General features: G+C 49.2%; 2 protein-coding genes across 3 annotated transcripts in view; both read left to right on the forward strand.

The window, feature by feature from the left end:
- RNF130 (ring finger protein 130) overlaps positions 1–9264 on the forward strand; it is a 139135-nt gene extending 129871 nt beyond the window's left edge. Inside the window, exon 8 of the mRNA XM_023254015.2 lies at positions 1800–9264. Within this exon, the coding sequence (XP_023109783.2) occupies positions 1800–1909 (110 nt within the window). The 3' untranslated portion in view covers positions 1910–9264. The remainder of the gene's footprint in view (positions 1–1799) is intronic.
- Positions 9265–12896: 3632 nt separating this feature from the next.
- The window catches only part of TBC1D9B (TBC1 domain family member 9B), a 47216-nt gene continuing 38197 nt past the window's right edge, over positions 12897–21915 (forward strand). For both annotated transcript variants that reach the window (XM_023254017.2, XM_023254018.2), the window contains exons 1-2: positions 12897–13089; positions 16474–16584. In XM_023254017.2, coding sequence (XP_023109785.2) covers positions 12972–13089; positions 16474–16584 — 229 coding nt within the window. In that variant the 5' untranslated portion in view covers positions 12897–12971. The remainder of the gene's footprint in view (positions 13090–16473; positions 16585–21915) is intronic.

Raw genomic sequence — 21915 nt, forward strand, 5'->3', positions numbered from 1 at the left:
GTAGGCTCCACACTATCAACATGGAGCCAGACGCAGGGCTTGAACTCAAGAACCATTGAGATCATGACCCAAGCCAAAATTAAGAGTCAATGGCTTAACTGACTAAGCCACCCAGGTGCCTCAGGCATAGAAAGTATTTTTCAAGGGGTGCCTGGGTGGCTCAGTCAGTTAAGCTTCCAACTTCAGCTCAGGTCATGATCTCATGGTTCGTAAGTTTGAGCCCCATGTCAGGCTCTGTTCTGACAACTCAGAGCCTGGAGCCTGTTTCAGATTCTGTGTCTCCCTCTCTCTGTGACCCTCCCCGTTCATGCTCTGTCTCTCTCTGTCTCAAAAATAAATAAAGGTTAAAAAAAAATAATAAGGATAGGTTAAGGAACCTCTGGGACAACACCAGGCATATGAACACCCACATTATAAGGGGTCCTAGAATGAAAGGGTGGATACAGAAAACTTATTCAAAGAAATATTAGCTAAGACTTTCTCTTTTTTTTTTAATGTTCATTTATTTTTGAGAGGGAGGGAGAGCATAAGTGGGGGAGGGACAGAGAGAGAGAGGGGCAGGGGGTGGGGGAGAGAGAGAATCCAAAGCAGGCTCCAGGATCTGAGCTGTCAGCCCAGAACCCAACACAGGACTCAAACCCACCAACTGTGAGATCATGACCTGAGCCAAAGTCAGATGCTTAACCAGTTGAGCCACTCAGGCACCCCTGAAGACTTTCTTAACTTGAGAAAGGAAACAGACATCCAGGTCCAGAATACAGAGAGCCCTAAACAAGCTGAAGCCATAGAGGTCCATGACAAGACACATAATAATTAAGATGTCAAAGATTAAAGTTAAAGAGAGAATTTTTAAAACAGCAAAAGCAAATAGTTATGTACAAGGGAAACCCCTAAGGCCATGAGCAGATTTTTCAACAGAACCTTTGCAGGCCAGAAGGGAGTGGCATGACATATTCAAAGTCCTGAAACGAAAAAAAAACAAAAACAAAAAAACCTACAACCAAGAATACTCTATCTGGCAAAATTATTCAGACTTGGAGGAGATATGAAAAGTTTCCCAAACAAACAAAAGTTAAAAGAGTTTATCACCACTATACTGGCCTTATAAGAAATATTAAAGGGATTTTTTTTTTTAAGCAGGAAAGAAAAGGCCAGAATTAGAAGAAAACACGAAAGGAAAAAGAATTCACTAGTAAAAGCAAACATATAGTAAAAGTAGTAGATCGATCTCTTATAATGCTAGTATGAAGGTCAAAAGACAGAGTAATAAAATCAATTATATCTCCAAAGATTAGTTAAGAGATACACAGCATAGAAAGATGTATAAAATGTGACATCATGTATATCAAATGTGGAGTGGAGGGGAAACATGCAGTGCTTCTAGAAGCACACACACAGAACATGCGCGCGCGCGCGCACACACACACGGAACACACACACACACATACCAGGCTCCTCCCTGAACAGGTATTCAGGTGGAAGGTACAGAAGGAGGCCTCTACAGATTGCAAGGCCCTGGGTAGAAACCTTCATATTTGCAAGGCACCAGGCAGCTTTTGCTTTCAAAAGCTCCAAGGGTTAATCTCATAGGGACCCGAACATTGGGATTTACATGTTTCTAATGTGCTCAAACTAAGGGATGCCCAAATCCTTTCCATTTCTCTCGTGGTAAGATCCCCAAATGGAGATTCTTTAGAAAATATGATGCTTTGAAGGTAATGTGTCTTCTTTCCTCCGAGCTACATGGGAAATGGAGGCCTGATGACCTATTAAGTGTGTGTTTCCTGTTCCTTTTCCAGGTGGTCACTTCTTTCATCGAAACTCCTTGTCTCCTCGGAGTCTGGTGTATGAAAGTGAATTCTCCACAATCGAACCCTCTTTGGACATGTATGATGAGAACAAAACCTGATTTTTCTAAATGGGCTCTGGGGGGTCACCTCTTTTGTGATTTGATTTATGATCACCTTTCTTATTTTGTATTCTTCTGTCAGTGTCCATTGTGGAAGAATGGCAGGGCTTTCCAAGCACAGATTGGGGCTCAGGGTTAAACTGCAAGGTTCCCCCAAGGTGAGGCTTTGAGGACAGTGTTATTGTCCAGGTGACCTTGGAGCACTGAAAACCTGTCCAAAGCTGGGCCAGGAATATGGGTCCCAACAAGACTGGCTGTTCCCGGAGAAGAGCAGGGGCCCAGGGGTCAATGTTGCATTGCAGACATGTCTCTGAGTAATTACATGCATATTCTGTGTCAGGGTGATGTTGGGGTTTTTAAAATACCTTTTGTGCTCCCCACTTACAGTGCATACTTAAGCTTGCAGGTGACACTCCTCACTGACGTGGGGCACAAGTTGCTGCTACGTGGCCCACTCTCTATCTTCCTGTCTCTTCTCCTACTTTCTGTTGAGGAGCCTCTTGCCAAAGGTTCCTGAGAGAAAGGCTTGCCTTTCGTCCCTCCTCTGAGACTACCACCCAGCACACCACGGTGGGGCTGCCGGCTGTGCAGGGCAGGCAGTCTTGCTCGTTGCCGTTTCCAGCCCCCCTCCTAGAGCATGACACAGGGGGCCGAGTGCTTTTGTGACCACCGAAGCCCTGAAGGCCCTGACCCCGAGGCCTGTGGACTTGTCTGCTTGGCATCTGCTGAGGTGTGAGGAGAGGTGGGCCCCACGAGGACAGCCTGGCAGTCTTCTCTGGATGACCTTGGAGTGATGGCCAATGGGTGTCAAGCCCAGAACAACTCTGAGTGTTTTCTTGAGATCAGACCACCTCCTTGCTGTTAGATACCAGATGAGCACCCCTCTTCAGTCTTACTAGTCTGACCCAGTTGCCTCCTACCAGCCTTGGCATGAAGAAGGCACAGGGGCTTACAGAAAAAGACACGGTGGCCAGCATGGCGGACATCAGGGACACACGTGCTCGCCCCACACGCCTGGGGATGACATCCAGTTAACGTCACAAGAAACATGTACGTGAAGAGTAATCCCAGCACAGAACCACGACAAGCAAATCTGTAAAACAAATTGACGCCTCCTTTTTGCTCAAGGACACACTGCAGATCAGCCTGTTTCTCCTATCAGTAGGAGCCATATAGAGATGTAAATGTGTTCAGGTCCTAGATCCTTCTTATGAGAATGGAAACTTCAGCCTCCATATGCTTACATCTGGCAGCAAACCACTCAGACCTGTGACCCCCCCCCCACCCTGTGATTTTTATTAACTCTGTAAAACAGAAATTCAAGGTGGACACTTGCCGTTTTTCCCTGTGCAGCTGGCTTCTCCCCTTTAAGTGTCTGTTCTCATCACATGTTGCTAGGATGCCTCAAAACACAGTTGCGCCCCCGAGCAAAACCCCTCAGAGAACCAGGGTGGTGATAGCCATTGGGAACGTCACCTCCCAGTGACCAGTGGCGTTATGTCCATAATCATTTGAGGCTAGAACAATGCAGGATTTTTAAGGTCTTAGCAGCTTTTTCTTTTTACCTTTAACCAAGGGCTTCTATTTGGTTCTTTTTTTTTTTCCTTTTTATTGTCTTTGTAGTACAAAAAATTTTTTGATAAACAGTTTCAAGAAAGCACTGTTCAGAAAGACAGGTTTGCCCCACTGGCTCTGTGGTGAGGGAATGAGTCTCAAGGAGATTAGAACTCAGTGTTCCAGACACACACCCAAGTTTGTGTTTGCTTTGGCTCATCCAACAGGGAAGATGGCTCAATTCTGACCGTGTTGTCTGTACCATGACCTTGTTTTCCTGCACCAGAACTGAGATCCCAGCAGGGCACTCTCTTCTGATTTGTATGGTCTCACAAAAGGGTAGACATTAAATTTTACTCAAGACATTCCTTTACTGAAAAGGAATGAAGTGACCTGAGAAAAAATTAAAAACTCAGACCCCTAAAAATCTACATATTAAAACATATTTGAATTTCTGGTAAATCTAGGACACGCCTTCACTGTCAAATAACCAAGGAGGCATTTCTTACAGGGGAATTCACTCAGAATAGTGCTCTGGGTCCCAGCTTGACACCTTTTCCCTAAAAATTGAGGCCACTTTTCTGCTCGGCTACAGAACGTCCTGCCTTTGTCAGGAGAGACAGTAACTTCTATGTGGAGGTCATACACTCCGGGAATAGCAATATTTGTCCCAAATAACAGCCTCTTTGCTGGCAGCGGTGCTGGAGACTTCTCTGTGGAGCCACTCCAGGGACCCCAGAGAGCGGGGTAGGGGTCTGGGTGAGACATCCTTCTCAGCACCCCTACCTCTGAGAAGTTCGAGGTTTAGAAGCAGTTTATTGGCCATACAGGCCTGGTTGGGGTTATGGAGAGACCAGACCCTCTTCCCCAGCATATGAGGATCTCAGTTGTTCCAAGTCTTACAGCCACAGTGGTTATTAGCCAGGAAGTGTAGATAGCTTCTGAATGTTTTTTTTTTTTTTTTGTGGGGCAGGGAGAGTTACTATTTGAAGAACAGAAGGGACAGAGGAACAAGTCGCTTACACCGCAAACCCTCTGTCCCTCCTGCGGACTGCTCTGAGCTGGGCCTGGCTCCCACCTCTTCCTCCCAGCATGGCCTCCACCCCGTCCCCAGGCCGTGCCCGGTGCAGACCTCTCAGCATGCACCGCAGGATACTTGTGGAGTGGGGTCTGGGGTAGCCATAACCATCACCTGATCAGCCAGGAATTGGGTCGTTACAGTTAAAATGCAAACACTTAGGATTTGGTTGTGTTTCACTTCCAGAGTGAGCAACTGCCCATAGCCCTCTTTTGCTGATCCGTCAGGGAGAGGGAAGAGGCCACTGGCTAGGAAACAACAGAAGGGCCAGGCATGGCATCACCCAGTGGTGGGTGGGTAGTGGGTCTGTCCAGGGCTCCCAGCTTCTGCCCCCTCAGGGGAAGACCAGCTCTACTCCTGGGTGGTTAAAGACACCTCACCAAGTCTGGTGAGGCCGGCTTTTGAAGTAAGGCTCCATTCCCCAGCCCCTCCTCAGGCCTGACTCAGAGGAACTGCCAAGGGCCGCGCTTCCCTGAACACCCATTTGGACTGTACTGCCAGCTGCCCTGCTGCACCCAGCAGCCCAGCTTCCAAAACACGCAGTTGCTAAGGGTTTAAACAAAATAAGGTTACTGAATTTGACTGACCTGAAATTTCCTATGGGCTTTGTAAACTCTTCTCGTATTCTTATTACCCCTCACACCCCATTCTTTCCATGATCTCCCGTTAAATGAAACTGGTTCCCAAAATGCTGTCTCCCCATTCACCTTTATCACTTAGGCTGTGGTTCTGCTATAGGCAAACAAGGAGGTGGTGTTAATGTCAGGTCACCCTGACAAGCGGTTGCTGTTCCTAAATGTCATGGAACAAAAACACTGGTTTCCAGGAAGTAGAATTTATAAGGAAAAGAGTAGGATTACGAGGCTAATTTCCTCAACAGACCTTTATTCAGTTCTCACTATTTGCTACATTCAGAGTTGAGGGGGCTCCAGGGATCATGAAGACTTAGGCTGTTCAAGAACACTGGCCAACTGTGCTGTGAGGCGAAATACGATGACGGTGAGTCATGGAGAGGGGGGTTTCCCCGGGGTGCAGAAGGAGGGGCACCAGGCAGCCATGAGAAGGCAGGATGGGAATGCACACTGCCCCGCCCCATGAAGACGAGGGATGAGGAGCAGGAGACTGGCAAGGGCATGGGTCTCACTCCCAGGGCTGTGGGGAGGGCCCACATCTCTGGGAAAGAGCGAGAGTGGGGAGGGTATGGACCAGAGAGGCACTGCAATGCCCAGGTGCTGAGGCCTGCCCCAGGGCCGAGGGCTTCACTGTTAGGCCCGAGCCCGGGGTCCCACCAGCCTGAAGAGGAAGTCCAGGTGACCAGTCTCGGTGACCCGGTAGGTGTTGGTGGGACCCAGGGAGAGCCCCTGTGGGGACACTTTCCACCTCCCTCTAGTGGGAGGCCTGGAGGTGTAGCTCTGGATCTCAGGCAGCCTGAGGTAAGGAAAGAGCAGTCAGAATTCCTGGGAAGCTGTGTTTGAAAGGAATAGGTCACCTAGACCTACCAAAGTAGCCCCCATGTAATCCCTGCCCCTCAGATGCCCCAAACCTTCTCCCTCCTCTCCCCTTCTCCTTCTTTCTCCTCCTGCCTCCCTCCCTACACCCTACACCCCTACACATACACACAGGTGTGTACACAAGACACACGCACTCACACACATATACACTCACAACAGTTAGACTCCCCAGAGAGGCTGTCCAGCCAGGCCTGGCGTTCCCTTCATTCAGATGATGGTGGGAGCCAGAGTGGGGCTGAAATTGCCCAGTGACATGAGAGCCAGGCTTGGGAAAAAGCCCTGGGGACACCAACAGTTAAGGGATGAGCAGAAGGAGCAGGTGTCGGCAACCAATTTAGTTTAAACCAGTGGGTGGGACTTCCCTCTTCAAGAAAGGAGGTGATGGCTTGAGGGGCGGAGGAGTTGGCCCTCACTCACTCCCAGAAACAGAGTTTGGACTGACTGACCTGAGCACTACTCCCAACACCCGAGGAAAGGATCGTTATCACAGGGCAACTGTTAGGACACCCACAGCTTGAAAGAAGTGTCTTCCCTGCTAAGGGCACTTGTCACAAGGGAGGTGCGTCTGCTTGTGCCTTGTGGCCTCGTTGGTAAATCATTCCAAAACCTAGTGGGAAAAGGAGAAAATGAGCGCATATGTTCACATGACATCCATGGATGTTTCGCAAGACTGGGAAACTTACACATTTTAAGTCTCGTAACATCAGAGGAAATCCAGAAAGAAGGATATGGAGGTAAGGTGCCTGTGTTGGCTGCATGGAACTGTGCTTTGCTTACCATCCTGCGAAACAGCAGCAAGAGCCAAGTGTGGCAGAAGGGGGAAAGGTCTCCCCTCCCCTCCATGTCCCACTCCGAGACGGAGACCCTAACTAGCTGGCGTCTTCCCCGCCCCCTCTCTAGGGCTCCACCGGGTGCTGGTGGAGTCAGGAAGGTTGCCTTCTTTCTTAGGCGTATCCTGAAAGATCCCCACTGACTGAGCCTTGACAAGGAGGGCCCAGTTGGCACCCTAGTAGGCAGGGGGTGGTATCAGTCCCCTGTGATCTCGAGAGCTGCATCCCACCAGCCAGCCTCCAGTGACTGTGGAGGGGAAGGGGTGCCGGCAGCCTCAGCTACTTAGGACGACATGTCTGCACCCAAGACTTGGCTCTCACTGTCTCACAGTCTAACAAGGCCCCATGGGGGCCCCCAGCCCACAACCCAGGACTTACCTGGGATTTGCCCTCTGGCAGTTCACTCTAGCTCAAGCCTTTTTTTTTTTTTTTTTTTTTTTTCTGTTTTCTTCACTGACTTGGGGGAGAAGGAAGATACTTTGTGACAAAAAAAAAAGAAAACAAATTTTCAAAATTTTGAATTTCATGAAAACTTGAGTATTAAACTTTCAGAAGGATTCAGTGCTGCTGGAATCCCTCAGACCTTCTTCCTGGGCTTTCCTAGTTCCTCCCATTGAATCTTCTACATGCATATACCACAAAAGACCAAGGTTCGAGGTGGCACCAACCGGCCTGGCATCCTGAAAGGAAAGAGTTTCTCTGAAACAGCAGGCCCAAGGAGCGTTGCCAGGGGCCCAGAGACAGCTGCCAGAGCCCCGGTGCTCAAGCCAAGGGTGGTGTTGAGAATCAGCGGAAGCGCCTTTATAAACCACACACATTCTCCTTTGGTGGAAAAGCCAAGAGCTGGAGGAAGTCATTGGCACCCTTTTCTTTGCCGCAGTGGATCTTGAATCTCCTGGGACACAACCTTGAGGATCCCCGGCCCAGTCGAATGCTGGCCTGAAACGGCTCATTTCCCACCAGTCCACTGTCATCCGCTTGGGTGGGCACATGTGTAGGGAAGACGCATGTCGGTTGGTCATCTGGCAACCCTGGCTGGCCTTCATCAGCTCCTTACCCCCTCCACAATCACCCTCTCTCCAGCTCTCTTTAGGACTCTCAGCAACTGTCAAAAGCCCCAGATGATCGTTCTGAGCTATATTTTTACAAATTTAACCCAGCACAAAGTGGATCCTAATTTGTTTTCAGAATTACCCTTATCCACAATTAAGTCCAAGTGTATTTACCCTGTGTGATATTAAAGGACTATTCTAGTGACTGGTAGGTACTGAGCTGAGATGGCTATAAAGACAAAAGGTGGGGTGGGGGGTAAGTAGACTCTAATATCCAGGCCATTTCTTTCCCTTCACTCAAGTAAGCTGTTGCTAAGCAGGTTACCTGCCTGCTGACTGTATGCTGTGTGGACAAAGTCAACTAGCTGTGGCTAGTGTCTGCGTCCCCAGCACCTTTACTGGGTACCCAGCCTGAAATGACACATGCCTTCCTAGAGAGAGCACTGTGTCCTACATCCCCCTGGCTTGCTGAGCCAACTGGAGTAGGGGCGCCCTTGGCTGGTGCTTGGGGCCAGAATCTAAAGCCAAGTCTAAAGCTGAGAACGAGAAGCAGGGTCCACTCCCAAGTGGCTGTGGCTCTGCCTAAGGAAACCTGACCGGTGTGATCACAGAAGCAAAAGACTCCAAGCTATGAAATGCTATTTGGGGTATTGGGAACAGCGTCACCTACTAGAATAGTCTTCTTCCTATACAAGAGAAGGAGTTGGTCCAAACTGAAGGCTACATATGTCACAATTGTTTTTGACCCTCAGTAGCTTTTGTACTCATATAAAATATTAAAGTTACCCCTTTCATATTTGGGTCATTCACAGAGCTCTCTTATTCTGGGTTCCTGCTAACTATGCACAACATCTCAGAGGATGGCATACAAAACTATTTTTCTAACTGTAGCACAGGTAATTTGGGGTGGGGGAGGCTTGGGATATACCTAAATGTGGCAAATGACTTATCTTCCACCTTGAAGGATGAAAGGGAAACTATGCACTTGAATTTTAACTCACCAATGGATAGCTTGTGCCAGAAAAAACATACATCAAATAGCCCAAAAGCAAAATTGATCATTTGCTTCATTTGGGGGCTCACTGTAGGGGGAGTTACTTTGTCTAGAACACAGATTACCTGCGAGTAAAATGTGAGCTGATTATTGGCAATCAGATCTTAAAAGCCCTTTGAAATGTCCTGGGCAGCACAATGGCCTAGGTCCATATGGTTAATGTAAGTATAATTAAGTAGTGAAATGGTATGGTATATACCTATATGCTGATAGTGTATACCTGTATGTGTGGGATTTGCTAATATAACCATTTCAATAAAAACCTACTGAAAAAGCTGCTTTGTCCACATTGGGTGCTGTTGGTGGTAACCTGCATCAGTGAGGGACTCTTGGCTGAAGTGGCAGAAACCCCAGACAAAACTGGCTGAAGCAAAAGGGGAATTTAGCAGAGCTAACGTGACAGGGGGAACCTTGTGCATGGTCTGACCCTCATACATGGACACCAGTTCTCATTTGCTAGCCTGCTTCCTGCAGGGAGACTCCAGACTCAGGCTCAGGGTGGTGGTAGCCCCATCAGCACCAGAGCTGGCCCACTTCCCCAGGAGGTAATCCAGAGAAAAATGGGACCTCTTTGAGGCTGACTGGCTTGGTTGGAGGCCCATGGCCATCACTGAACCAGGTGGTGTGTTACAGATAGTATGTGCCAACAGCCGAGGCCATCATAGGCTCCACTTCTGCAGCCCCGGAGTGCATGTGGCCTCACCTGAAAGGCAGGAGCTGAGAGTTCCAAGGTGTGGTTTCCTCAGCAAAATCACAATGCTGCACGGGAAGAAGTGGATGTTGGGGCAGAAGCCTGGTGCCTGGGCAGCTCAGTCGGTTAAACATCTGACTCTTGATTTCGGCTCAGGTCATGAGCTCACAGTTGGTGAGACGGAGCCCCACATCAGGCTCCAGGCCAACAGCACAGAGCCTGCTAGGGATTCTCTCTCTCCATCTCTCTCTGCCCCTCCCCTGCGCGCGCACTCTCTCTCTCTCTCTGTCTAGAATAAGTGGATAAGCTTTAAAAAAAATTAATTAAAATGGGCAAAGGATATAAATAGACATTTCTCCGACAAAGATGCTCAAATGACCATCAAGCACATGAAAAGATGCTCAACATTGTAAGTCGTTGGGGAAACATAGATCCAAACCAGATGATATACTACTTCATACCCACTAGGGTGGCTGTCATAAACAAGACAGACAGTAACGGGTGCCTGGGTGGCTCAGTCGGCTAAGCATCCAACTTCGGCTTAGGTCATGATCTCACACTCTGTGAGTTCGAGCCCTGCATCAGGCTCTGTGCTGGCAGCTCGGAGCCTGGAGCCTGCTTCGGATTCTGTGTCTCCCTCTCTCTCTGCCCCTCACCCGCTCACACTCTGTCTCTCTCCCAGAAATAAACATTAAAAAAATTTGTTTAATAAAAAAAAAAAAAGACAATAACAAATGTTGACCAGATATGGAGAAATTGCAACCTCCACACATCACTGGTGGCAATGTGAGGTGGTGCGGCTGTTTTGGAGAACAGTGTGGTGGTTCCTCAAAAGGTTCAACATAGGTTTACCATAGGACCCAACAATTCCACTTCTAGAAACATGTCCAAGAGAACTGAAAACATGTTCACCCAAAAGCTCGTACACAGATGTTCACAGCAGCATTATTCATAACAGCCTAAAAGGGGAAACAACCCAAATATCCAACTGAGGAGTGGATAAGGAAAATGGGGCATATTAAAACAATGGGATATTACCCATAAAAAGGAATGAAGTACTGATACATGCTACAACATGAACCTTGAACACATGACAGTAAGTGAAAGAAGCAAGACACAAAGGCCACATAGTGTATGAGTTCATTTATATGAAATATCCATTTATATACACAATGGAATATTACGTGGTAATGAGAAAAAATGAAATATGGCCTTTTATAGCAACGTGGATGGAACTGGAGAGTGTGATGCTAAGTGAAATAAGCCATACAGAGAAAGACAGATACCATATGGTTTCACTCTTATGTGGATCCTGAGAAACTTAACAGGAACCCATGGGGGAGGGGAAGGAAAAAAAAAAAAAGAGGTTAGAGTGGGAGAGAGCCAAAGCATAAGAGACTGTTAAAAACTGAGAACAAACTGAGGGTTGATGGGGGGTGGGAGAGAGGAGAGGGTGGGTGATGGGTATTGAGGAGGGCACCTTTTGGGATGAGCACTGGGTGTTGTATGGAAACCAATTTGTCAATAAATTTAATATATATATAAAAAAAAAAAAGAAATATCCACAATGGCCAAACCCAGAGGGACAGAAATAGATTAGTGGTCGCCAGGGGTGGAGGGGGTTGGGGAATGGAGAGTGATACGTAAGAAGTTTCTTTCTGGAGTGATGGAGTTAGTGGTAATGATTGCACAACTTTGTGAATGTACTAACACCAAACTGTGCACTTTAAAAGGGTGACTTTTGGGGCGCCTGGGTGGCTCAATTAAGGGTTTGACTTCGGCTCAGGTCATGATCTTACGGTTCATGAGACCCTGCATCGGGATCTGTGCTGACAGCTCAGAGCCTGGAGCCTGCTTCAGATTCTTTGTCTCCCTCTCTCTCTGCTCCTCCCCTGCTCATACTCTGTCTCTGTCTCTGTCTCTGTCTCTCTCTCTCAAAAATAAACATTTTTTTTAAAAAAAGAAAGAAATGCAAACACTCTGAGGTGGGGCCCACCAATCTGTGTTTTAACAAGCCTTACAGGTGATTCTGATGTATGCTCAAGCTTGAGAACTACTGGCATGAAGGAACAAAATAACCCTTTACCTCCTCCTAAGGTGTTAACAAGTACTCCAAATTCCTGAGGGTAGATTACTCCCCAGAGAGCACATTATCAGTTCAAGCTTACAAGGTCTTAAAGAAAAATGGCCTCTGCGCCTTGATAAGGTCTCAAGCAATACTTCAGAAGACTTTTGATCACTCTGGCTGTCAACCATAAAACTGCCTATTTTACTTCCTTCTATCATATTAGATTTCTGAATGCTGGTGACAGAAACCCAATTGGCAACCAGCTAAAGCCTCCCAAGATGATCCCAAAGTGCCCCGATGGGTTTGCCCGCCTGCCGTTTCCTGGGTGGGCTCAGGCCAGCAGCATGATCCTGCAACCAAACTGGACCTGGACCTTCTGGATTGCCCCAAATATAATTAACAGCTCCCTCTTTCACTCACAAGTGTCGGTGTTTGTGAGGGGGTGGACCCTTACAGGCCAGCACTGGGAAAGCAGAGGGTCCACATCCTCTACCCATGCTTATGCAGAAACCCCTAATGTCCCAGGGCCAGCCCCATCCTGATCCTTGGACCACCAAGCCCCAGGGTCCCTCTCTCTCATGTGTGGGGACTGCACGTATTTCTATGTACCCTGCCAGCTTCGAGGCTCCCTGACAACCCGTCCTCAGCTCCTGGAGGTTTTCCTAGTCTTAGGTCCCAGCGTCCGAATTCTGAAAATGGTGGCAATCGTCTAACCCCTTCCAGAAGCCCTTTGCAAAGTTAATATGCCTTGGGGTGCACAGCACAATTAGCCGGACGTGTATTTGCAAATGCTATTTCTTTACATTTCCCCCACAAACCCTGGACAGGTTTTCACAGAACGCCAGGGCCCCGGCTCTCTGCGCGACCAGTTCCTTTGGCCTGTGCACTCGGCCATTCTGGCCAGAAGCCCATGGCCCCGGGGCTGGGCTGTCGCTCCTTAGATGAGACTACAGTGCCGGGCCTTGGGCGAGAGGGAGGCGGACCCGGCCGGGTCAGGCCGGCCTGCGGCGGGAGGCCGGGGGCAGTGGGGCGGGGCGGGGCCCGGGGAGACGCGCGCGCCCCGCGGGCCCCGAGCCGGCGTTTGCTGGTCCGCGCGCCCGCCAGGGGGCGCCGCCCGGTCAGCCCGCCCGCCCCGCCCCGCCCCGCCCGCTCGGCTCCGGCGCGGCGGCGACGGCGGCGGCGCTTCCGCCTGGCCGGCCTCGGCCCGGTGCGAGCGGTCTCACGATGTGGTTGGGCCCGGAGGAGGTGCTGGTGGCCAACGCGCTTTGGGTGACGGAGCGGGCCAACCCCTTCTTCGTGCTGCAGCGGCGCCGCGGCCACGGCAAGGGCGGCGGCCTCACGGGTGAGAGGCGCGCGGCGGCCGGGCCTATGGACGCGGCCGCGGGCCGGGCGGGGAGGGCGCGCCGGCGGCGGGGGCCGGGCCGGGGCGGGGGCGCGAGGGGAGGGCGGGGGGTCAGGGAGGCGAAGAGGGTGTCCGGGGCGGGAGGTGGGGACGGGGCCTGGGGGCGGGGGGCGCGCGGTGAGGACGGGCCTAGGACGGGGGAAAGGCAAAGGGGCTGGCGTTGGGAGGCTGGTCGGCGACTTCAGCCAACCCCGGGAGGTCAGGCGAAGGCTGGCAGCGGCCTCTGGCCGATCGCGGTGCCCGTGAGCTTCCCGGGGCTTAGCCCAGGCGTGTGCAGTCTCCTGGAGTGAGATTTCACAGCTGAAAGCGACATCTCCTGGTCCTCTGCGTCTGCCTCAGTTTCCCCCAGGACGTCAGAGGCGCCAAGTGACACAAGCACACGTTTTCTTTTGCGTCTTTCCTTCCGCCCAGATTTGCCCTTTTAGTGAGATCAGAAGCCCCCTGAGCTGCTGCTGGCCTCAGCCCCCATCCCTCCAGCTTTTTGTCCACCTTTCTTGCTTGGTGGTGCCCTGGAGCCGCAGACGGAGGCTTTGCCTAATTACCAGTGTAGGCTGTTCTGGCGAGCCAACCAAGGTGCCCCTTTGTCCATCTGGGCAGCACCGCTAATGGTGGGCAGGCACCTCCAGGAGTTGTGTGGCACGTGGGATCCAGAGAAAGTGCCCTGGGCCTTCCCTCTCTCTGCAAGTTGTCCGAGGTCCCTCATGCTCCAAGCCTGTGTGGGCACTACCAGTGCAGAGCTGGGGCAGGCTCAGTGTCTATGCTTCCAGGTGGCCCTTTGTTGCCATACCAGACTGCAGGCCCAGTGTTGCCAGATCTTACGGTTATCAACAGGAAATTTCTGTGAAACATTGTGATTTTAAACATTAGCAGCGAATAGTCGTCTGAGATGCAGCTAGGAGTTTCCCACAGACCTTCTCTGCCACTTTTCCTGGCCATACCTCCTAATGTGGAAGAGACTGTACCGTTCTTTTTTTTTTTTTTTTTCCTTAATGTTTACTTATTTTGAGAGAGAGAGTGCGCACACACATGCTCGAGCATGGAAAGGGCAGAGAGAGAGGTAAACAGAGGATTGGAAGCAGGCTCCATTATGACAGAGCCTGATGCGGGGCTCAAACTCACGAACTGTGACATCATGACCTGAGCCGAAGTCAGACCCTTAACTAACTGAGCCACCCCAGGCTCCCCGGACTGTGCCTTCCTAAGAAAACTGTGTTCCTTTCAGTGCCTAAGCTGCCTCCCAGCAGCCTCAAGAATCACAGGAGCCAGTGCTGGACCTGTGTCCTAGACTAGGATGTTCAGTGGATGTTAGACAGCAGCTCCTCTGGAGAGTCTGAACAGTGGTCAACCTCAAAAGCCCATTTAGGAAAGCCAGACATGGTGCTCAGTACCTTGTGTAGCACCAGTGTGCTTCCAGCACTCGTTCTGTGCTCTGTGCATCTAAAGATCGTCTCAGAGGGTGGGTGGGACCCTCTGTGCTCCGCCTTCCTGGGCACAGAAGGTGCTTTCCACTTCACTCCTGTCTCTGTGCCCCCCCCCCCAGAGTGTGTCCACCCCCCAACCAGGAACCACTCCTTCAGCTCCCTGTTCAGCTAGGTGTGATGAGTCCTGCCGTGGCCTCTGCCATGGCCTTCCTTGTGCCATCATAGACATCCTGGCTTCCTGAACCCTGTATCTCCAAGGGAGGAACAGTTAGCGATGTGGTTTTGTTCAGGCTGGCCTTTAAAAACAGATGCCAGCCCTGGGGTGCCTGGGTGGCTCAGTCAGTTAAGCATCCGAGTTCAGCTCAGGTCATGATCTCATGGTTTGTGGGTTCAAGCCCCACGTCTGGCTCTCTGCTGTCAGTGCAGAGCCCGCTTCAGATCCTCTGTCCCTCTCTCTCTCTGCCCCTCCCCTGCTCACTCTCTCCCTCTCAAAAATAAATAAACATTAAAAAAAAAAAATGCTAGCCTGGATTCCTCATTGAAGAGTCTGAGTGTGACGAGATGTTCTGCCCATGAAAAAGCTTTCAGGTCTTGAAACAAGGATATGCCAACAGTATAAGGATTAAAATAAAATCTCCAAGACCCAAAGAGAAACCCCAGCAGAAACCATGGGGAAAAAAAAGTTTATTCCAAATCCTGATGAAGTTTTAATATGCCAATTTAACTGCAATTTAGAGAGGTGGTTTAGAACATTTCAATAAAACAAGCGAGAGATTCCAGACTCCTAAATTGGATATGGGTGATGAGTATCTTCTTTTGTAATCAGTAATTTTATTTGTTAAGATTTAGGAGGGAAAAAAAATAGTTAAAAATGGAATATGACCCAAAAGTGTTAAAGTCGAGTTAATAAAATCATTCTGACATCAACAGGAAAATGGTAACAGAATACTTCCAGATCATACCAAAAACAGCACTTCATGAAAAGGAAAAAATAAATTCCAAATAGGAACAGTGAACAGATTTTCAGATAGCTTAATAATTCAATTTAACAAAGAGAAGTGAATCAAACATGGGTCAAAGGCATTTCTTCTAATTTGTCAGGGAAACAGCAACATTGATAAAGGATATATGTGATGAAAAGGGAAATTTGAAATGTCCTAAAATGCTTCAGTTCAGAGATGGAAACAACTAGATCAGTGTTTTCCCAAATTGGACAGTTCTAAAAATTGCCATGTCTTCTTCAGTCATGACTTCTGAAGCCACAAGGAACCTCCTTAAACTTTCCAGAATAAAAATGTGTGATTACTTGGCGGAGGAAAGACTACATTATCTTCCTGTTGTTGATAATGGAAAGTGATATTACAAAGTCATTGTCTTATATTTGAAAAAGCCATCAGAGTACATGGCCAAAAATGTCAGGGCAAAAACAAAAATGTATCTTAATGAGATGTGTCTGGCAGTTAATAAAACACATTGTACTTTTTGTCTGGATTTTGTGATATCCATGGTATTGTTTTTGTTTTTAATTTGAGACTTGTCCTTTCTCGTTCTAAAGAAATGCTTGTTTTCAAACCTAATTTTGTATTTTTCCTAAAGAGGGCCCCCCAGAATTGTTTAAGCTCATAAAAAGGGCCCCTTAAATCCTGAGTCTGCCCCTGCCTGCAAGCATTTGTGAGTCAGGAGAATAAGCAGAAGCTTCCAGGAAGAAGTGGGAGGGGAGTTTTTGATAGGGATCAGATACAGCTGAAGGCCTTTGAGGAAAAAGAAGTTATTTGGTGGACGAGGGTGATGCCAGACCTGTCATAGCCTCATGGCATTGAGGGCAGTGCTACTGTTCTGGCTGCCTCCGGGCTCGGCTGCCGGTGTGGCTCTCCCTCACCCTCACTCTCTGCCCTGCCCCCAGGTCTTCTTGTGGGCACCCTGGACGTGGTGTTGGACTCCAGTGCCCGCGTGGCCCCTTATCGAATCCTGCACCAGACCCAGGACTCCCAGGTCTACTGGACAGTGGCATGTGGTAGGTGCCTTGAATCACAAAGGATGCTGGACAGGGCCTGCCCTAGATGAGCAAGGTGGGCCCTCCAGCAGGGAGGGGACCCAGCCTGCATTCCTGGACTGGATATTGCCTCCAGAGAACCTGGTGCTACCCTTCGTTCAGACCACACAGCCCAGGCCTGCGTCCAGCTTAGGAAGGCAGCTCAGAGGTTCACAGGTGCCCTGTAGTGCTTTGAGATTGTGGACATTGGTGGGAACGTGCATGTGCGGAGCAGTGAAAAATTGGAGTTACCCAACACACAGGTTGCCTGCTGAGGGGGAACAAGAACAAGCCATCTTTCTTTTTTTTTTTAATTTTTTTAATGTGTATTCATTTTTGAGATAGAAAGAGCATGAGTGGGGAAGGGGCAGAGAGGGGGAGACACAGAATCTGAAGCAGGCTCCAGGCTCTGAGCTGTCAGCACAGAGCCCGACTCGGGGCTCGAACTCATCAACTGCGAGATCATGACCTGAGCTGAAGTTGGACACCCAACTGACTGAGTCACCCGGGCACCCCCATTTTTCTATCTTCTTGTGTCAGCTGTCAAACTGTAAACGAGTATCCTTTCTGTAGTCTAAGCACCATACTTTGGGCTTTTTGTGTTGTTTGTTGGTGACTTTGTTTCAAATGGCCCCCTGGGACACCTGGGTGGCTCTTTGGTTGAGCATCAATTCTTGCTTTCTGCTCCGATCATGATCTCACAGTTCCTGGGATCAAGGTCTGCTTGGGATTCTCTCTTTCTCCCTCTCTCACTGCCCCTCCGCTGCATGGGTGTGCTCTCTCGCTCAAAATAAATAAACTTTAAAAGTAAATAAATTGGGGTGCCTGGGTGGCTCAGTCGGTGAAGTGTCCAACTTCAGCTCAAGTCATGATCTCAGTTTGTGGGGTCGAGCCCCGCATTGGGCTCTGTGCTGACAGCTCGGAGCCTGGAGCCTGCTTCAGAGTTTGTGTCTCCTTTTCTCTCCCTGCTCATGCTCTGTCTCTCTCTCTCTGTCTCTCTCTCAAAAATTAATAAACATAAAAAATTGTTTGAATAAATAAAATACAAATAAATAAAGTGGACCCAAATGTAATGCCAAGGTGCTGGCTGGGTTCCTAAGCACAAAAAGTGTGATGTGCCTCATAGAGAAAGTAGGTGTGTTAGAGAAGCTTCATTCAGGCATGTGTTACAGACAGAGTTGCTAGCCATGAGTTTCACGTTAGGGAATTAATATATATTAAATAGGGTGCCTTTAATCAGAGAGCCACATAAAACAAAGTCATGTATTGATCGGTTGATGAAAATGTTGTGACCACAGGTTTACAGGAGCTTAGCCTTCCCTGTAGCTCCCCTGGGGTCAGTATTGTTCATGAGACTTTACAGAAGTAGCTGCCGTGAATAATGGGACCGGCAGTAGTCATCCACCTGGGAGGAGACACGCTCAGCCCTCCCTAGAGTCTGGGAGGAGGTCCTCTTTCAGTGGGTACTAACCCAGCTGAGGTCACTGGGATACATTAACGGTCACAGCCAGCACTCAGACAGCACATGCAGCAGGCCAGGCACTTATGTGAACCTCCCGAAAACTCGAGAAGGTGAAACTTTGTTTTTTGTGAGTTTTTTTTTTCCTGTATTTTGAAGATGAGGAAACTGTGGCACAGCGAGGGTTAGGAGGCCTGAGAAAGGATAAGAGTGTTCACAGCTGAGACCCCTTCTTCCAAAGTCATCTTCCTCCCTGGCACCTGAACAGAGGTGCCCTTTCCCCTGTGTAGGAATCAACAAAGGCTTCAAAGTCTGGGATTGCCCAAGGCCAGGTGGGGGCGAATTGGGACCCCTGCTCTCCTGGTTCCAGAGTCTGCCTGAGAGAGGGGCTTCCTATGGGGTGGGACCCAGGGAGGTTGTCCTGTGCCTGAGCTGCAAGGAGACACATTACTCTAAAATGGGCCTTTGTGGAGGCCTCTGGGTGGCTCAATTAGTTAAGCATCTGACTCTTGATTTCAGCTCAGGTCATGATCTCACGGTTGGTGGGTTTGAGCCCTGAATCGGTCTCTGTTTTGAGGATACAGAGCCTGACTGGGATTCTCTCTCCCTCTGTCTGCCCCTCCCCCCCCCCCTCTCTCTCTTTCAAATAAATAAAACTTTAAATAAATAAAACTTTAAAATAAAGAAATGAAATGGGTCCTTTGGGCCCTGGTTGGCCCAGTCAGTTAAGCGTCCAACTTCGGCTCAGGTCATGATCTCTCAGTTTATGAGTCGGAGCCCCACATCAGTCTCTGTGCTGACAGCTCAGAGCCTGGAGCCTGCTTCTGATTCTGTATCTCCCTCTCTGCCCCTCTCCTGCTCATGCTCTCTCTCTCTCTTTCTCAAAAATAAATAAATACTTTAAAAGAATTTTTTAGGGGCACCTGGGTGGCTCAGCTCAGGTCATGATCTCACAGTCCCTGAGTTCCAGCCCCGCGTTGGGCTCTGTGCTGACAGCTCAAAGCCTGAAGCCTGTTTCACATTCTGTGTCTCCCTCTCTCTCTCTGATCCTCCCCTGTTCATGCTCTGTCTCTCTCTGTCTCAAAAATAAATAAATGTTAAGAAAAAAAATTTTTTTTTAATTTTTTTAATAAAATGGGCCCTTGAGATTTTCCCTTGTCTCAGCAATGTTCCTTCTCAGCAGATGAGGAAGAGACAATCCATGGCAGTGAGAGGAAGGCCATGCTTGTGGCAGTGTGGGAACTAGCAGGGCCTGGTGCTGGGGAGCCTTAGTCTTTAGCCTCAGGCCACACACTGACCTACTCCTGCTTTTACCACACCCCCCAAGCCTTCCCTGACCTCTGCTGTGCCTCCCTCCTTCCCCTTCAGCTCTGCAAAACCAGACACGGTCATGCTGACACCTGCCCAGTGAATCCTGACTCCTTAGCTTTCCATTAAAGGACTTTTGGGGCCAGCCTGCCTCCATTTCTGTCCTTCCCTCATCTCACAACTGGCCTTCAGCCAGACCAGACACACCTGTCCTGGCCAATGCGTAGTGTCCCCCCCACATCCACCTAACCTTGCACTCTGTTGAGAACCCGCCCAGTGTCAGCTCCTATGGAAAACCAGATTCCCTAGACTCAGGTATCCACTTTTTCCTTCTTGCTACTCCAGACTCACCATGTTTGGGGTACTTTTACCAGCACTTTTACACTAAGGGCTCACTGGCTCTCACCCTAGACTGGCAGCTCCCTAAGGGCAAGGGTAGAGTCTGAGCAACCAGTCAGCCTGGGCTAGGACCATGGTTTGGTCACATCTCAGCTGTGTGACACTGGGCAACTCACTTAACCTCTCTGTGCCTCACCTCCATCCTATAAAACAAAAATAATGGTACTGTCTCCAAGGTTCTCTAAGAAGAAAATAAGATATTCCATGAGAAGTTCTGAAAACAGAAGTAGCACTTAATAATGATTAGCTATCTTTTTTATTCTCTGAACCTAACATAAAGATGGCATAGTTTGTGTTTACTTAGTGCTAAGGGAAGATTGAGTTACTTCTAACTGATAATTCTTTTGAATGCACATAGGTAAATATTTATACTCAAAGTGCAGACAGATCCACACAGCGGACAGTGTGGACAAGATTTCTTCTGTTTGAGGTTGCCAGGAATGTGTGCATGAAAGACAATGACTCTAGAGCTGTATCACTTGCAAATTTAACTTCCAAATTCAAATGCAGGTTCTTGGCAAAAAGAGAGAGAGAGAGAAAGAGAAATCCCTTCTACCAACAAGACCTTGGCCTCTGTGCACCAGGGAAAGGAGGCCATAAAAGAAGTCCAAAGGAAAAACGGGGGGAGAAGAAGGAAATTGTGGGTGGAATTATGCCTGTAATTTTGATTGTCTGTTGTGACTCACTGACAGTTGTATGAATCTGGGTTTAATTGCCTTCACGTGGGCATCTTCACACTGGCCCACGGGAGAGGGGAAGGGTCTTAACTCAGTGTTGATTGCTAGAGTAGTGAACTCCTTGGGTAAATGTAAAGGAACAATCAACCTTAACCAAGACCAGCTGGGTTGTGACATGTCCCAGAGCAATCAGTGAGCGAGATGCCTGGGACAGAGTTGATGGTAGGGACCAACTTGGCCTGGCCAGGGCAGGGTCAGGATTGAGTCTTCAGCTGGTGGAAGGTTGTTGATAGGTAGGGAAGGATGGGGTGGCAGAGAATCAGGCACCCAGCAAAAATTGGACTTGGGTCTTTCCTCAGGCTCCCTCCATGCTTAATCTGTGGGCCTTACCACGGGCACTCACAGTCCATAAACTGATCAGCTGAGAAGGATGCAGGGCTTTCACTCTTCTGGTGTTCATTCGTTCAGAAAACGGTTCCTGAGGGGCGCCTGGGTGGCTCAGTCAGTTAAGCATCCAACCCTTGGTTTCAGCTCAGGTCATGATCTCACGGTTTCATGAGTTTGAGCCCCGTGTCAGGCTCTGCACCAACAGTGCAGAGCCTGCTTGGGATTCTCTCTCTCCCTCCCTCTCTGACCCTTCCCTGCTTGCACACGTGCCCCTCTCTCTTTCTCCAAATAAATCAAATTTAAAATCTTAAAAAAAGAAAAGAGAAAGAAAACCGTTCTTGAGTGAAATTCCCTGCCAGGCACAGGCAAAATCCCAAAGAGGTAGGGGAAGCCAGGCAGAGACTCCTGTCATCCCTTTGCTTCCCCTCCCAGTTCCTTCAGTTGGGGAGAGGGGGCAGAGAAAACAGCTGCCCCACCCTTCAGGAGCGGCATTAAAACTGCCCTAAGTTTTTCCATTACCACTGGAGCTGCTGTGCCCTCCAGAACCCTTCCCTGAGGAGAGAAGGGACTACCTCCTAGGCGGGCTGAAACTGGCGACTAGCCAGAAGCTGCAGGGGTCAGGAGGGGGCAGGAGAAGGGCTTGGGTGTGAAAGGGGTGGTGAGGAGGACCTTGCAGGCAAAGGCCTGGGTGGGTGCCTCTGGCTTCAGAGAGAGCAGGCGAGAGCCTCTGGCTTGCCCCACAGAAGACCAGCTGGCCAGGGGCCTGGAGTCCTACAGGAAGCTCCATCCAGCTGCCATCTGTGGACACCTGAATGCTCCTGAAACTGCTGGCACTTACAAGTCTGACTGTCTGGTCAATCACCTATATATCAAAGACCACATCAAGTCCTTTTATCTGGAAGGGAAATCTTTACAACTAAGCAAACCTGCAGATCTATAGACTATTTCTGGAAGGGCATGTAGGAAGCTAGTGGTGACTCTTACTTGGTGTTAGGGGAAATGGAGGCTTTATGTTCCACATGACTCTCTACAATTCTGCCTGAACCATTGTTCGTGTTCATGACTACTGTTATGTATGTAAAG

Source organism: Felis catus, chromosome A1 (assembly GCF_018350175.1).
Source record: "Felis catus isolate Fca126 chromosome A1, F.catus_Fca126_mat1.0, whole genome shotgun sequence".
Classification (NCBI taxonomy): Eukaryota; Metazoa; Chordata; class Mammalia; order Carnivora; family Felidae; genus Felis; species Felis catus.